The following is an 18,285-nucleotide window of genomic DNA, read 5'->3' on the forward strand; positions in this document are numbered from 1 at the left end:
AGCACATATACCCATTTTCCTTAATTATTCATATTGCTCATCCCACTACAAGCGCCTTCAGAGAATGGCAACAGGCAGTCTTTTTTTAGGAAGGAAATGTGAATTGAATTCATTTAAAACAGCACCATTTTTACTGTATTTCATCAGTTCATCTAAGCATGGTTTAAAATTGGCTAGTCACATTTCCAAGGGAAAATGCAGTAACACTGTAAATGCATATAATACATCTAATATATGCTAGATATGTGTCACACATATCGTAACAGACTCTCAGTCAATGGATGCAGCCCTGCCAAGTTTTTTCTTCCTATTCATCTCTTTCTTAGGTTCCTTCTGTTTAGCACAATCCAAACCATCTTTCTTTTGCTCATGCACATTATCCTTATTTCTTTACTCAAGGGATTTAATTTTGTCTGTCATACTGGGAATATACCTGAGCATCTAATGACAGCACAAACTCAAACTGGTCTATGTCTGCAGTGGCTCCTGAGGGCTAATGCAAGGTGCAAAGAGGTGCTAGAGCCAATCTGAAACCAGCTCCTACATAATGTGTCCCCTGTCAAAGGCAGGACATAAGGAATTTACTGTCTTACACTTAACTGTTCCTGCACAGTCCAAAGGTCAAGGCAGGAAATGCAAACCCCACAGCACTTACTGTGTTTCAGGGGGGTTGAAAGTGCTCAGGAGCATAAAGGAGATGCTCAGCTCCTTGAATGAAGGAACCTTAAGCTGCTGCCTACAGTGGGGCAAAATGACAACTCTAGAAGCACCTGCATATGGCACGTTATAGGTCTGAGATACTCAGATAGTTTTCTTTTTCACAAGAACTCAGCATCTCTGAGGTTTTTGTGTTGTAACCTTCTCAGCTGTATGAGAAGCTGTTATGTGTTTTATATCAAGGAGGCTGCCTCCCAAAGTGTGCAGTCCCCCCACCTGCCTGCCAGGCACTGCTGTGCACAGCCACACTCTGTCCCTGTCCCTGCCTCTCCTCCCAGAGGGTTTGTGTGAGCTGGGAGGGCAGCACAGCCCATCTCTGGCCACTGCTCAGCATCAAGAACTCATTTAAGAGGGCATGAAGAGCTCTGCCTGTCCTCTCTCAGACCCAAGGCTCGCAAGTATTTTGGCCTCAAAATCCTTCCTCTCTCCATTCAGGGCTCTCCCAGGGAATTGTCTCACACATCAACTGTTTTAAGAGCAAGAAAGAGGAGAAAATGTATTCACATAATTATGCCCTTTTCCTCTTACCACATGGAAACAATCAGAAATCACATCTTACTATCTTCCCCTTAAAGCTCTTCCTACCTGAACATCACTGAGCTAGATAAGAAAAATCCTCTACAGTTGTGTAAAACTGAGTGTGCTAAATAAAACTTTGATTTGTTGTTTTTTTTTTTTTTACCTTCACAGGCTTATTATGTGATAGCAAACTACACAGAAACCAGGGCTCAGTTTGGTGTAAGGTTGCAACCGAAATATCCAACAGAAAAAAAGAAGCAACCCAAGCCACTGGCTAATTCTTCAAAAACAGAGCACAGCTTCCTCCTCTTGTGCAAGATTAAGCTGCTTCTGCAGCTTTTTTGGGCCAATTGCCACAGAAGCACCTCCTGGCTGGATCAGGCTTTGGGTCTGCTCTTGGCATGAGCACCAAACCAAGGCAGTCGTGTGCCTCCAAACACACAGATGTTCGAAGGAACCCGACTTCTGCTGAGCTGCTTGAGCTCATCTCTAACAAACAGGTGCTGTGAGAACAAGAACAGTAATTGAGTTAATGTAGTGGAGAAATACAGTAAAGTGTTCTTTATCAGTCAGTTATATGATCCAGGCATATAATAAAGACAGAGTGTGACATAAAGGCAGGAAACTGTCCCTGAGAAGTATGAGCTAACCAATATTTGTTTAATAACTGATATCTATTGCATCATTTCCACTTACTGCAAAGCAACTTAATTTTTATTTAATAACTCTAGTAATTTGCCAATTTACATTTTTATATTATTTATTAGGATTATTTTAAATATGTAAAACATTGCTTCACTTAAACATACTCTTGTCATTATTTACAAATACTTTGTTCTTAACCTAATGGAAATTGATCTTTACCTATTTTAAAATTATAATGATTTTTAAATACATTGTAAATGTTGTTTCCATAGTTTCTTTAAAAAAATTTTTTTGTATTATACAGTTTATTTTTTTCATGTTTTAATTTTCTTTAGTCAGTATTAATATGCAATTTTAATGGAATATTTCCATTGTAATTAATTTACTTTCCATTAGTTCTAAGGCACAAATACCAAGTGAATAATCACTGCCATGTTTAACATAAGAACAAAGTGCTCACTATAGAATAAAACAAAATGAAGAGATGGGTAACCTCATATCACTTTGAAGAATTTTTTTTTTTTGCCTCTTAAATACTAAAAATGTTAAACTCTTTAAACTTCAGAGTTACAAGATTATTTTCCAATAAAATAAATACAATTTCTTTACTTTTACTACATTGGAAACCACACAAATAGGGTTTTCACTGGGTTTCTTCTCCCCCCCCCCACCCCCACAAGCTCAACACACAGAGAAGAATATTCCTGCCCTAAATAGTTTGCAATCCAATCAGACAAAACTACATTAGAGAGCCAAATTTTAAATTTCAGTGTGGTACACCCCTACTTCACAATGCAAAAAAGAACATAAATACAGTGAAAAAATTTTCCCTTTTCAAAAATGGTATTTTTTTCCTTTAAATAATTTTAAATAAAATTTTCTATTTTTCTAAATCAGGCCTCACATTCACAAACCCAACATTAAGTGTTATGCACACACGTAGGAGAAACATCACTGCTGATTTTGGGAAGGGAGGGAAACATTGCTTATCTGGTACTTCAGTGAAATAAAAATTAAAAGTGAAGATTTTCAAGCAGGAGGTATAACTGGAATGTATTTCTTCATGCAATTATTTTACCTTCCTATTAGGAAAGTAGCAGTAAAATTCTGAAATTCAATTAAAATAGTTGAAAAAGAAAATTAAAATTATGGGGCCTATTATGTCTGTTTCCAAAAAGAAGTATCCCAAATCTCAAGTTTTGAATACTCTCCTAAGGCCTACCATGACAATTAACACTGGGAAGAAAACAGGATCCTATTGACCATATACAGAATTTCAAATGATGTCAACAGGACCTGAGGATTACAACATTTTATGTCAGAATTTAATTATGGATAAAGTCTTCTTAAACACATACTGTGTCTCTACATGGACCTTACCATGCACATATGTACTTTCAAGCAAATGAAATATTAAAATTTGAATGGAGTGGCTAGAAATAACTAGTATTGAGAGCAGTCCTCCCAGTGAGAGAAATACCAAAACAAAGTGACTATCCAGCCCAGTAGCAAATCTCTGTAGGGTAAAATTCTGGGATTGTTACTGAAATAAAATATGGGAAATTTTACCATGGTGCAAAGCACAATAAGTTTTATCACTTACAAGTACTAATTCATGTGAGTTCTAGTGGGGAGAAAAAAAGCAGATCTGTGAAGCTGATGCATTCATATGAACAGTGAGAGGTTAAAAATGAGCATGCTAAATGGAACAAAAATAGTAACTGAGCAAAACATACAGAATCCCTAAGCAGATGCTAAGGAAGGCCTTTGAAGCAGTTAGTATAACTAAGTCTGAAACCAATAGGCTTATGCCTATTGAAGGACAAGGGTAATTGAAGGAAACAGTGATGAAGCAGGGAAGGAGACAGAAATAACCTCAACTGGGAAAAGATGATTCTATTAAAGTGGTCTTTATCCAACAACACATTCCTTGTGCTTTTATTTAAGACTGTCATACATCTTTCTCAAAAGACTTTCTCCAACTAATAAGTCCAAATCTTCAGTGGGAATTCAGGCTCCTAGGCACAATCTGTGTTAACCCCCACGCACACGAGGCCGTGCCGACGGTGCTCGCGTGTTCCTCTCACCTGTGTGTATTCTCAAGTGGACCTTTAAGTGGTGGGATGTTCTGAAAGTCTTTCCACAATATGGGCAGTCTTTCATGGCAGAACCAAGGCTCCTGTCTCTCAGTAAAGCTGGCTGCTGGACTCCTACAGATCTCCCAGCTTCTTCTCCAATGTCTGCAACACAGAAATGTTCTCACATCACTTCAGCACATGTCAGAAGTTGTTCTCACTAAAACTGCTAACACAACACAAAGTTAAACATGTCAATACTACACCTGTCTATTTCATTCTTTAAATCTGACAGAATGCTGACAATTCATGTATTTTCTTGTTATTGTCTTAAATTATTTCATCTTTCCCATCATGATTTTAAGCAGCATATGGTACCTTTATATACTGAATTATACAAGAAAAGAAACAGCTGTGTCAGCAGCTGGTTTGATTTCTTCTTTTGCTTAGTTCCTATTAATTTTTTCTCCAAAAGTTTGAGATTGTTGTTTTGTTGAATCTATTTAATTTACAAGTATTGTGAAAACCTGTAGGCTTTTAGAGGGAAAAAGTTTGCACCAGTATAATAAAACATCTTAAAACAAGAAAATTGCAGCAATAGGGGGTCCCACAGCACTGACAAGGTCCACATGCAAAGCTAACCAACTTCCTCTGCAACATCTCAGCAGTGGAATTACAACAGGCAACCCAGAGAGTGGCCTAATATAATGTGAAGAACAATGACAAAACTGGTCAGATGAGGGGGAATTCCAGCTCCCTCTCAGCCGCAGCTCCTGCGTTTTCTCCTTCAGAGTTCACAGCTACACTTATTCTTTGCATCATAACACAATGGGTGAGACTCCAGGACACCTCTTCTCTCTCCTGATATAAAGAAACAGTCATTTCAGCCATCTTGAATGAACTGCTTTTATCCAAGCAGGCAAGGAATAAAATAACTTACAAAAGACTGACATAAAAATTGCAAAAAAAAAAAAAAGTAGGGCATTAAAAAAAAGTCATTATTCAAATCACACAAGGCTCATCCATCATCTTGTACATAGAGGGTCATGTAATATCACTGTAAGCATCAATTCAGTACCACTATAAGCACCAGTGCATGATGTCACCAAAACCATGGCAAATGTTGAGGCTGTGACCCAGATTGACACTCCTGGCACGTCAGGAGCAGGACACATGGACACAGCATCACACCCTGTGCAGAGCTGAGCTATCTGGGTTAGATCCAGGTGGGGAGCACAGAGTTAAAACCTGCATGCAGAGTCTTGATTATTTCAACCATAAACCACTGACTAAAAATGTTCTGTCTTTACCCATTTGATATGTAACTAAAGCTGTCAGGAAACATAGTGCAGTTTACACAGCATTGCCTTTTAAAAGGAAGTAATGGGACATAAGAAAGACTTAAATATTTGGCTCTAGTAAAATTTATTCTCACAGTAGCAGAGACCCAAATACCATGTTTCTGGAAAAGGTAACACTAACAGGCATTTCAGTATGTATTATGAAATGGTTCCTCTAAACTATTTTGGTTAAAGCTGAAAGAAGGAGATGATAGAACTATTAAATACATATATATATATGTGCTTATCTCAGTCCTGTATGTAATCAAGCTATTACTACTTTTCAAAATGTAAATCTGATAGTTTTCACATCCCATTCCTGTTTAACATTTTCTGACTGTTCTCAGACTGCAGAGTTAAAGCATAATATTTAAGTTAGAAAGTCAGTAAATGTCATTTTGAATTATCCTCAAGTACATAAAGTTGCATGCTATAGGAGTCTATTTTGTCTTTGTGAGTCTAGGAAAACATACATAGGTACTAGCCTATAATTCCAATATCCCTAAAGAGTTTAGATTTTCTCTTGTTTTACTCTTCAAAACTTGTATATAATTATGGCTTAAGCTTCTAGGGAAAAAAAAAAAAGAATTCCTGAGTGCAAAAAGATTTTTCTGAAGTGCAAAACACAGAATGCATGATGATAAATTGCAGGATTTTATTTTGATTTTCAATAAATAGTATATGAGCATTATAGATAAATATATAGATAAAGTTAACAAGCCACTCAGGAGGAATTTACAGAATAAGTCTACTAGCTATGTTTTGCTACATGTCACTCTAAATGATGGCCTGTTATCCATTTGCCTTTTATCTTTCTATCTAGAATATGTGTGGCCCAATAAAAAAGAATAAATTTGTAAGATGAACAGCTCTCTTTGCAGATTTAAGAGTCTAATTTTCACTTTGCACAAAATTGAATTTTTTCAAGGGAGCAAGACGATGGAGTTTACTCTAGCACTAATCCCTCTGAAAAAGCAAACTGAAAACAACAATGAAGCAAAGAAAGATGTGGGTGGTCTGAAGAGTTCTCTTTTAGATTTAAGTAGACATACAGTAGATAGCTCCAAAGGCTTTACTCCAACAGGGGCCTTACCTTGAAGAATTTTTCTTCCCACAGTGAAAGCATTCCTAAGACTTTAAAGCTGGGCTGAGGGGTTTTCTTTTGAATTCCTCTGCCTACAAAGCCCACCGAAGCACTGGAGGCCATCGCTACCTGAATGAGCAGCTTTACATCCAAGCCCTTTTATTCCCAACAATGAAAAGATATGTTCAAGGCTGCCGACTCTCCCCATCAAATGCTAACCCAGCTTCTTACCAGGGCCCCATTTTGCCACATTGTACCTCTTTGTCAAAGCACTTAAGTTTAAAATGTGCTTAACTTTAAAATGTGGTTAAGTCGCACTGACTCTGCTACTGAGGTTTTCTTATATCGAGTCTGTCAGAAGTGATCTGTGGAAACTAAGGATGAAAAAAAGAAGAGGCTGACAAGAAAAAAGTTAAGAAGCAAACTGAACAATACAGACTATGCCAACATCAGAATATGGAGGGAATGAAAAATCCTCAGTTTTACCAATAATCATGTATTCTACACTTCTGATGTCCCCCTTCTTGTGTTTTTGAAAGCGTCTTCACAAGCAGAAAGTCTCAGCTCTGTTAAATTGTGAAAATATATAGCAAAAAGTAGTTTTACAGATCTGCAGAACTAGGATTGGCCTCCACAAATTAATTTATGATTTACTCAGTATTTTAGCTATGGTTTTGGGGGCTTCTCAATTCTAAGGATAAAAGATCAGGAAGGAAAGAGAACAGTTACTTATCTTCCAGCCATTGTGGTTCCCTGATTTATGTGGTCTATATGATGTGCACTTGATGCACGTGGGATTACACTGCTTTTTTTACTATCCATTTCCATTATAGGCAGGTCAGCATCCTGAATATCTTCCTGCCCATCCCAAGCTTTCCTGATTAAAGTGCAGGAAATAAGAGACTAAAGTATGATATAGATGTACATGCTGGATGTGAGACTTCCCAGCCTTGCCTCTGAACTTACTCCTGCTGAGCTTTCCTTTCACTTTATAAGTGTCTGTTGGCATCAAAAGTCCTGGACAGAAATGTGAAAAGCAACATTCAGTTCTAAATATGAAACTGGTTTTTGGGCCGGTCTAAGGACAAGGAACAGCTGAGAGTCCCCAGCTGCTCAATGTGCTGTACCTGCTGGGCAGGCAGAGAGCACTCCTGACACAGGACACAGGAATTCAGCCACAAAGCAGCTTCTGGGGAGGTATGGCAGGGACATCTCTCGCACACCATGCTGTGCCCATGTTCTCATGGGGTAAATGCCAGGAAAGAAAGGTCACTTCAACATCTATATCAGAAGGTGGAGATTAGCTGCATAATCAAAGAGCCAATTTGGCCAAAATGTGAGTAAATTGATTTGGCATGCAGACTGACATAAAAATTAACCAGTCCATAAGATCAGTATTTGAGGGATTGCCCTTCTTCAGACAGATGCCCAGTTCTCAGGAGAGAAAGGCCTAAAAGCCACCACTCCTCATCTAGCAGGGAGATCAGGCTGGTTCCACACCACTGCCACAGGCAGAAAGTTTCCACAGAGACAGATAATCCCAACAAACAGTCCTGGAGCCAGGAACACTTCTACAGTAGAAGGTTAAAAGAAAGTGAGAAAGACACCAGTGAATCCTTTTTTTCCAGTCAATATCTTACTGCTGGTTATCAGAAATGGTCCAGCCAGAGCTGAGCCATGGCCACGGCCAGCAGTGCCCTCAGCACACAGATACAGATGCCACAGAGGAGAAATGCCAGCTTCAGTGGACGTTGCCAGAAAAGAGAAGACAAACTTAGATGGACAGTGAGTCTCTGTGCTCAAAGCAGGATCTATCTAGGCAGTCATATGAAGAGCAAAAGGAAACAAATTCTTTGACATTTCCATATATACTCCGTATGACTGGTCCACCTGTCTGGAATGAGCCCATAAACATGATTAGAAACGGGTGGATTGCTTTTATAAAAAGAAAACTGTTTTCACTTGGTTAGGCATCAGCACTGACTTCAGTCATGATAGCAATCAAATTCTGAAAGGAACATCTACTTATATGTGCCACAAATTTCACCAGAGTACTTATTTGCTGTGTGTATGTGAAGGTGCAGGGATTCACAAAGAGGTGCTTTCATGTTCAAAAGAGCTAAATTGAAGCCCTCATGAAGGCTAAATCATAGTGAAGTCAGTTGGAATTTGTCGACATAAGGTTTGCCAAATTAGCCAAAAACAGGCAATCACATGGAAAGGTAATCAACTCACAAAATAGGTAATCAGTCTTACAAGTATGTGTTTGGTCTTGCACAATTTTCAACACTATTAAAGAACCCTTTGAAAATGTGGCCAGAAGCCTTTAAAGCTGCACATAATCCCAGGTTTTCATATATTTCTGAAATTCAGAATATTTGTAGTTCTTCAAATCTGCCTGTTAATGAAACTTGGTGCAAGGAGAAGTGGTAGTGACCACAGCTATTTTTTGATGACCCATAAACCACCCAGATTAGCCCATCTTGTGGCAGGAAATCCAATGTCAAGAAAGGAGTTAGAAGATATTTAGTGTGTTAATCCTGTCACTGCTGTCAGCTCCTTGCAAGTATGCCTGAACTCAACCACCTCATTCCCTGCCTGGGAAGCAACATAGAATATGCCAAGTTTCTTAGAAAACATGCTTTACATTTCTTGCCTATTCCTAAGAGAAAGCCTTAATAATACTGAAAATAGTGGAAAATAGGAATATAATTAGGGATATAATTAATAATATTTTTCTGCCTACCTGAAGTAGCTTCAATTAGTATCATCCCATGTAAATGAGAACAGAATCTGGCCTTGTGTTCATAATTTGAAATTAGAACCCTATTAGTGGATGTCACTACACTTTTTTGCTAGTGAAGTTCATGGTTTAAAAAGAAGCTTTCTAATATTACTAAATATTACAGTTATATTTTAGGCCTCCGGAAAGAGTTGTTAATGTCTTAGGTCAGGAACAACTTGCTGTCTCTATTGTTTCATCAAGGATTTAGGTTTTATAATGACCATATAAGGGAATCTTAAACTGTTTCTATGGATTGGCAGAGAATTTGTTTAAACACAGAGCTATTTTAGAAGAGAATTGGAAAGGAGGCCTACTAGTGAGAAAGCAGAATTCACATTGTTTGTATTATTAGAAATAAAGATTATAAAAAGGTTCTACTGGTAAATAAAAAGATACCACGTCTGACATGAGAATTCCCTCTTAGCCCTCTGAACCACACAGACAAACAAAATGCACAAACTGCCCTGCCTCTGTTAGCAATTAGTCACTGGCAGAGTTAAACTCAAAACACAGTCTAAATGAAGCTGAACTAGTAGGCCCAGAACCATTTGTACAGGGAAAGATTGCAGCTTGTAGCAGTGAGCAAATGGCAGCCACAGCCAGCACCTTGGCCTGCAGGGGAGTAGCTGGGTGCTGTTTCAAGCTCAATGGGAAGAGAGACAAAATATTGTAAGCATTTGGTTAGTAACTGGTGATGCACACACACCTTAAGCCCACTCCTGGAACACCACACACTGGAAGATTGGTGGTTTTCACACCCCATGGGTTTAAAACACTTTCATGGCAATACTGCATGTATGCAGTGCTGGTTATAGCTTAATGCTTTTCATTGTGTGCAATGCTCTTCACATTGCATGTGAGATACATGCAAAATCTGTATACACAGCACAGAGATAGATTGATGAAACACTTCAACAAAATTAAGATTTTGTTAATCACAAAATGTTTTCTTATCCTCTTCTTTTCATTCCAATCAAATTCCCTACAGAGCTTTTTTTCTGCAGTTCTTAGCAGTCTTACTTCTCAATTTTTTCTAAAATTTTAAAACCTTTTAAGATAATCAGAGATCAAACACAGTTTCTGAGTACATCATTTTAGCTGTTTCATTTCTTTGAAGAATCGTGTGACCGAAAGACATAGAAACTCAGATTTAGCACTTAAAACACAGAGTTGTTTACTTGCCATTAGGTGACAGTGCTCAGAGTTTTGACCCAAAATTGAGCATGGTGAAGAAAAATATTTTTGAGAGAATAGTTTCTGTGTGAGACCTCTTTAACTGTTTTGTTTTGGGTTTTATTTTAAGAAAGAAGACATCTTAAGCACCTTACAATATCTTTCATTTAACAGTTGGCAGAAGGAAACTCCCAGATGAACACTGGCCTGTGTCTTTCTCTTTAACCAGCTGAGTGATCCAAGCTTTTAATAAAGCTGTTCCAATTATTGTAAAAGTCATCTAGTACCTTATAGCCACAAATATTGACAGTTTATTGCACAAAGCATTCATGGCATTTGAAGGTCACATCATACATAATACATACACTTTTATAAAAGTGTCTGGAACAAAGAGATACATGATCAGCAATTACATCTTACCATTCGAGGGTATGATTTTATACTTATTGAAAATGAAATACTATAAGAAATGCAAATTGTTAATAAAACACAAAATAGTTCATTTTCTGTATTTATTGTTTTATTAATCAGCAGTACCAAGTTCAGTTGTATAAAATCAATGGAATGCCATTCATGCCTCAAGAAGATTACAGTTAAATATCATTATCCTGCAAACCATCACACATATTCTTAGCTCAGAATGAGAAGAAGTAAGGTTCAAATTTTAATCTCACTACTGTACACCTCTCCAGCCCTACTGAGTTCAGTGTAACTTCAACTCTTACATTTGAGTCAGGACTCCACCATATTGTTACAACATTAGTTTTGATAAAAATGAATTGGAATAAAACTTAAAAGAGTGCTGAAGATGTTTTTTTAAAAAATAGAAGTACACACAGGCATGTCAAACTTCTTCACCCTCTTCCAGTGCCCGTGACTTAAGGCCATTCTAAAAACCACACCTGCACAAATGGTGTAATTAAAAGTTAAAAGTTTCAATTTATTCAGTCAGACCAGTCCATCAATAAATTCAATGGACATCAGAAATACACAGAGCAGAGTCATGGATTGCTTGTTTTTGGTTAGTCTTCACTTTTTTGATGTTACTACTAGCTCCTGGAACCTCCAGCTACCCAATGAGAGCTGGCTAGAGGCAAATGGCCATGGATCTCTACCATGTTTCCCACTACATTATTGCCCCAACACCATTTTTAACAGTTTGTTTCAAAATTGCAGAATACAAAAACTTCTCTCCAAAGCACTTAACATGCAAAACTCTTCTACCATCCAACCCCTTCACTGATTTTTCAGATCTGCCACTCCAAACCCATGACCTTGAAATCCCACTTCCTTGACCTGTCTGTATAGCTGAAAGCACTTCCCATCCCAAATCACCTAGTTTGTCAAATGCTTGTCATGAAATTCCACTAGACTCGTGTAATCCACAGGAAAAGAAGAGGCCTTAAAAGTGAATGTACTTTGCCATTTATCAGAATGTCATTTATCTATCTAGTGCTAATTCTCGCTTTCTTCAGAAGAGCACCTGAGCTGCCAGTACACCCTGGTGTACTCCTCTGTCCATAATGTGTGCCTTCACAAGCAAAGCAGCTTTTGGACCTTCTGGACCAGCAAAATTGAGCTCAAATACATATTCATGGATCTTTCTTTGTTTTGTTGCGTATGCTCTTTGCCATTTATCCTCAAAATTTACTTTGGTGTCCAATTATGCTTCTGATAGCAAGATTATCTCCCAAACCTTTCATAAGACATACTTCACATGGTTTTCCCCTCCCTTTCTTAAAACAAGCTTAGAATATTCTGGATATTTACCAAAAGTTAGTGTGAACAGTACCCTGTGATTTTCAGCAGTTTTCTTACCCAAACCCTTGACTCACCTGGGTTCTCTTTGATCCTGTCACCTAAATTTGAAATGGGCACTTGATTACTGACCAGGGAGAACAAAGTCTTTCCAAACTTCATACAGATTGTCTACTGCTTTTGGACAGAATTCCAGAGGGGAATCTAAGCACAGAGGCTATCCAACTGGACCATCTTTTGGATTTGTATGTGTTATTTGTAGGCAGGTGTTCAGGTACCAGATGGCCTTAAAACCCATACTACTCAGGTTATAGCAGCTTCTACAAGCTGTCTGCATCATATTCCCATCTCTGAGATTTGCAGAGAGGCTACATGGAGCTTGATAAACACTTTTACCTAGCATTGCTCTCCTGATGCCAAGGCTAGATCAGATATCCAATTTGGGAGAGTTGCCTTACAGTCCCTCTTTAATTAAGTACTCCTGATCTCCCACTCCTGGGATGGATTGCTACTGCTGATTAAGCTCCAGAAGTAAGGATCTGTGGAGGCAATTTCATGAGGGAGAAAATGAAGTTGCTAGCTAATCAACTAAAATAACCATTTACTGGACTTCTGTGAATGAATGTGTTGCCTTCTCCTTCTTCCATACTTACCCTGTTTCTTCTATGCTGGGAGCTCTACAACCCTACAAAGGACAGAGGGGTAAGGGCTACTCCACCATCACCTCTGTCTCATTCCTAAAACACTTGTGGGACAAACAGGACCATTTGGTACAGGCTACACTATGAAGGGAATCTAAGATGGTATCAGTAAACCATAGGAAAAATGACAAATCTGTGTGGAAGAGAGCTCTGTGGAATCTCTTTTCTATAAGTTCTTCTCATCTTCCCAAAAATGCATTCTCTCAGACTCTAAGTACAAATTAACACCCCTCTCCTTGTAGTCTTCTAAACCCATTGATACTTTTTAAAATCTTTTGAGTACTTGAATAGAAATATTTATTAATTACACTAGCCAAGTTTCACCCTCAGTTTCTGGGTTAAAAAAAATCAAAAAAACAAACAAATATTTTTTTCAAGTGAGAACCACAGACCTGCCTTCATTATAAGTACCTCTCATGGATCAGGTATCACTGGGTAAGTTCTTGCATGCTATTGTTTAAGAAAACCCTTTTTCATTATTATTATCTTATCACAGAGTGGAAAAATCAGCACATAAGTGCCAGTAGCAGGTCATCAGATTTTATAAAAATTCATTCTACTAAAGAAAAGCATGAATTATTTAAAATGTTGCAGGAATGTCTTTCTGTAGACACTGCAAGGAAAAAAAAAAAACAAAAAAACAAAAGAATCAGGCATGTAAAAAGAACTATAGAGGTAGCTAAATTACTAATTTCTCCCTCAACAAATTGAGAAAGAATTAAAGACTCTCATTCCATTTACAGATTACTGATTAGAGAGGTGCTGACAGAGTCTCTAAAGAGTGAATAATGTCATGGTGTGTGTTACAACATTTGGGCTATGATATGAGAGGTTTTTCCAGTATCTGTATTTTCTTACTTTTAACTTTCCATTGCTCCTTTCAAACTAAATGACCACTTTTAGCTAATATAAATACTTTTGTAAATAATTTTTCTCCCATTTAACTCCTTTGGTACAAGCCACTTGAGGATAATTTCCAACTTCTTTATCCATTTCACAAAAAAAAAAAAAAAAAAAAAAAAAGCTGTATTTGAATAAATACTTACAAGCAACTCTAAACTGCTGAATCTACTTTACTAGCACCCTTTTTCTATAAATAAAATATGTTAATTACATGAGTTTTGCTGTAATGGAAAAATATTGATTAAATTCATTACATTAAGTCTTGAGAAGGGATCCTTTAACACTTTGGTATAGGTTTTTTCCTCATTGTTTTAACAGTGTACTGTGAGAATACTGAGAACATGATATTATCTGAAAAAACTCATTAATTTTTTTATACTAATGTATCTCAAAATGTATTACTAGGTCAACTCACATGCATGTTTTGTGAAATAGCCTTAATGTACATGGATACCATAAAATGATATTTGTGGGTGTGCTGGTTTTGCATTTGGGCTATAAAAATTCTGAAATGCTGCCTATGGAGCTGATCTATCAATAACCCAGTTTTCCTCTTCTACTATGAAAATATAATTTTTTTTTTCATCTGAACTACTCTAGTCAAAAAAAAAAAAAGAAAAAATATTTTGAATGCTGTCCTCTGATTTAGCTGAGCTTGTGGCAATAACTGGTTTAGGCATAGGCTTCAGTATGCTGGAATGATCCTGAAACTAATTTTGCATGTGTTGGAGTTGGACTGTGGCCATGCACGTCAGTATGCTGGAACAGAGTTATCTAAATCCTGAGCCTTATTTTACATGTGCTGGTGTTGGACTGTGGCCCTGCAATCTTTTAGGTCTCCATCTGTAGCTATCAAAGCCAGGGTGTGCCCAGCCACTTGCTACTGCTCACTGCCTTCCTTGCACAGAAAAGCTCCAGGCTCACCCTCCCACACACCGGGGTCACTGGGAGCTCGTCGGAGCCTGGCTGGTCTCATCAGCTCTCTCTAAAGCCCCTTTGCAGCCATGACCAGCCTTTTGCAGTGCATCTCACTAGCATCCTAGATGGTTGTCAAGTCCCACACCAGTGATGAGAAATACCAACCTCTTGGACAGATGTTTCCTCAGATTCAGCACATTAATGCCTTTCTCAATACCAGGTAAAACAGCCCTCTCATTTTTCAGCAAGCTATGGAGACCACAGTTCCACCACTGATGGAAGACCCTTCCTACTTTCCCAGCCTGAATGTTTTCCCTTCTGCCATGAGCCAAAGGAATTTGAAGCTCAGAAAGTCTAGTCCAAAAGCTGGTGATTGTTTACTCCTCGGGAAGTGGACAAGAAAAGATCAGGCACTTGGAGGCCACAATAAAGAAAGCCTGGCTGTGCACCAATCTGGAGCACCAGCACAGAGGCAGGAATGGGGACTGAACAAAGCAAAGTCACTGTACAAGGTACTGTACAAAATCACCCCAAGGTGAACTGGTTACCTCCAGGAACATACAGGCTGATGGCAGCAATGTACAAAGTTTTTGCAAGCTGCTTACTTACAGCTCCTCCACATTAATTTATCAGAAAATACATATTTTAACCCATCAGAAGCACCTATAAAATTAGGAGACAATCCAGACTGGCTTGATTTGCAAATACATTTCCCTACCACAAATTCTGTCTCTATGGAGCCCAGCAAACTGGAGAAACAACTTCACACTAAGGTCAAAATTAGAAATTTGAATGAAGATCAGGCATTCTTCCCTGGCTGGACAGACACAAGTTATCTTACTGTCTGCCTCAGAGACAGAGTGACTTATTTCAGAAGAAGGATAGTGTTCTATCTCTTAACTTATTAGCAATGCACTTTCTTCAAATTCCAACAGCAAAAGAAATTCAAAACCCAGGTAGTCTGCATGCACGGAAGCACCTTTTGTTTAATAAATAATTCAACCATGTATTCCTTTTTAATTTAAAAACGGTCTGACTGAACAGTCAACAGAGTGAACTAAAGTTGGCAAAATACAGTGTTGAAAAATTAAAAAGTGTATTCAAGGCCGTATTCATTTGCTTCACTTATATACTGGAGAGACAGGCTGTGCTGAAGTTCTAGCTTTTTTCTTTTTCTTTTAAATTATACACATTCAGTCACATGATGCTCACTTGCCTTTGAAAGCTGCCTTGCCCTGGAATTAGTCTTTCTCTCTTTCTGTTACTAGTACAGCAGCTGCTGCTCCTCTACCTCATGAACATCATCAGAAATTCAGCCAAAATGTTCTCACAAGCTCCTCTGCCATGCCTGTGAGGGCCAGACTTAAACTATCGACCATCTTGGAAAGCAGAAATGCTGTAAAACCTTCTGGAAATATTCAGATCATCATCAGATTGATGGTCCCACATATCAATAAGTGTATAGTGAGGTACAGGAAACACATCTGGCAGCAAAAATCTGCAGATACCGATGCACTGAAATCCATCCCAGGACTGAGTTTGTAACACACTGTAGCAAATGAGTACAAATACTTGGGATCAGTCGAGTGCATTTGGTGCTCACTTACTCTCTTGAAGACAGCCAAAACATATAGCACTATCTTAAATATAAATTTACAGGCTCACTTTTGTAAAATAAAATTCTTAGCAGTAAGTAGTTAAGAATAAGAAAGAAAAAAGCTAATGGAGTCAACTCTTACACAGCCTTCTGTACCACAGTTTCAAATAACTTCTTGAATCTTGGAGCAGACAGAAAGGAAAAAGTAATGATGTGGTCAAACCTCCTTATTTCAGATTTCTGGGGATGAATCTGCTCCCCCACACATCCCAAAGCTGAAGCAGGTACTTAATGGTTTCCTATCCCATCACAGCATTTAAGCCTCTGCTCTGCTGAGGGCTTGGCTCCCATCACTCTGAATGGCTTTCCCATGTTTTTCATCCTTTCTGACCAGCACCTTCTGGAGCAATGACCACATTCTATAACCATCAGACAACAGCCACCTACATGAAATTCTGAGGCTGATAATGCTCAGATGACATTAAATGCTGACACAAGGAAATCTTATCTCAGAGAGGTCAGATATGCAGGAAAGAAGATCCTTACTGGGAAGGAGAATAGAGGAAACCTAACCCTTACAAAGTAACATTGCCTTTATAGAAAATGACTTGGCAATAAGATCTTTCAAAGTGGGCATATTTGTTCAAAACTCATGTTAGACCCTCTGGATGACAGAAATGAATCACATTTAGGAGACAGAAGTTTCACAAGTGCATCCTGACTATTACACATCTTATGGAAGAAGAGCAGGCTTTCTTCAAATTTTCATTATTCTGAGCACTAGTAAAATTTCCTGCAATAAATAGGATGAAAACAGCAACCAGACCAGATAAATTTGTATGGATAGGAAACTTTCAACAACTTCCATCGCTCTGACAAAACCGCCTATGAATGATATGTCCAAAATGCATCTCTGAATCTGACAAAGTATGAACAAATGCATCAGTATAACTACAGAGATTTAGACACAACTCCTCCCCTGCAAGTCAGAGAATCCTCAGGTTCTAATTTTGGCTGATTATTGGCTTGCACTGAGACACTCTGCAATAAGCACCATGTCAGAGAACAGCCTGGTTTAAGCCCTGGGAATGCAGGCTCCTGCATTTGTGCAGACACACGTTTCCATGCCTTTTCAGGATGGCAGTGGTGGGAGCCACTCCAACAGCCTGGCAAGCCCACACAGAATTTGGTACATGACAAACTGGCTTGCACCAGATTCCATTTGAAAGCTGTCTACAGTGGGACTGGCCAACCTAGCAAAGTCATGCATGGGGTTGAGGAAAGGTGAATGACAACATTAACTGGTCAAATGAAACTCAAATAATTCTAACAATTCTACTGGTACTGGGTCCTTTCTGGCTGCAAATTTTACAGGTATGTGTCCAGTCATGAGGGTCATAGCTGTTTGTTTCAAAAAAGAGATTCTCTTGACTAACTAGGCAGTGGAGCTTGCTGACAGATGCTGAAATATTACAATAAAGGATGGACAAACAAACAGTATCTCCCTACTGCTGCCATTTTTTCATGATAAAACTGCAGGAGAGCAGCACTGTGCATTTAAAACAAACAATGATGGAAAGATGCAACTTCAGAAAGCTCTGATACCAGACAGGACGCTGAGGAGCGGTGCAGATCAGTGGAACTGATTCCAGAAAAGAATTGCTGGAGAGTCCATCATCTGCAGTACTGCTCTAGTGAGTGCTGTTCACCAAGCAGCAACACACTTCCTCTCTGTGTTCTAGGGTTCTTTTCAATTAATATTTGTTTTAGTTATGTTGAATCACTGCTCATCTACTAAGATATTATTTGATTTAAAAAAAGAAAAAAAATCTTTTCTTCTTGGTTACATTTTCACACAGGTTTTTTGAAGTAGGAGAGTAAACACACAGTCCCTATGATGGCAATTTCCATTCATAGTTTGACAACTAAATGTTGCGATGTTACTTGAAACTCCTGTCTCTTATCTTTCAATTTTTCTTTAGGGAAAAACAGCACAGAAATATACCCTGCCATCTATTTGAAAAGATGCAGATATGATCCACCTATGATGATGCAATTTTTGGAACTAAG

The 18,285-nt window shown here is 38.3% G+C and overlaps 1 protein-coding gene across 8 annotated transcripts in view; it reads right to left on the reverse strand.

Moving 5' to 3' along the window:
* ZNF536 (zinc finger protein 536) overlaps positions 1–18,285 on the reverse strand; it is a 344,409-nt gene that overhangs the window by 126,274 nt on the left and 199,850 nt on the right. For all 8 annotated transcript variants that reach the window (XM_071440306.1, XM_071440308.1, XM_071440305.1 and 5 more), the window contains one exon: positions 3,969–4,121. In XM_071440306.1, coding sequence (XP_071296407.1) covers positions 3,969–4,121 — 153 coding nt within the window. The remainder of the gene's footprint in view (positions 1–3,968; positions 4,122–18,285) is intronic.

The sequence above is a fragment of the Agelaius tricolor genome, unplaced genomic scaffold, assembly GCF_023055355.1.
Source record: "Agelaius tricolor isolate 1412-34295 unplaced genomic scaffold, bAgeTri1.0.p SCAF_15, whole genome shotgun sequence".
Taxonomy (NCBI): domain Eukaryota; kingdom Metazoa; phylum Chordata; class Aves; order Passeriformes; family Icteridae; genus Agelaius; species Agelaius tricolor.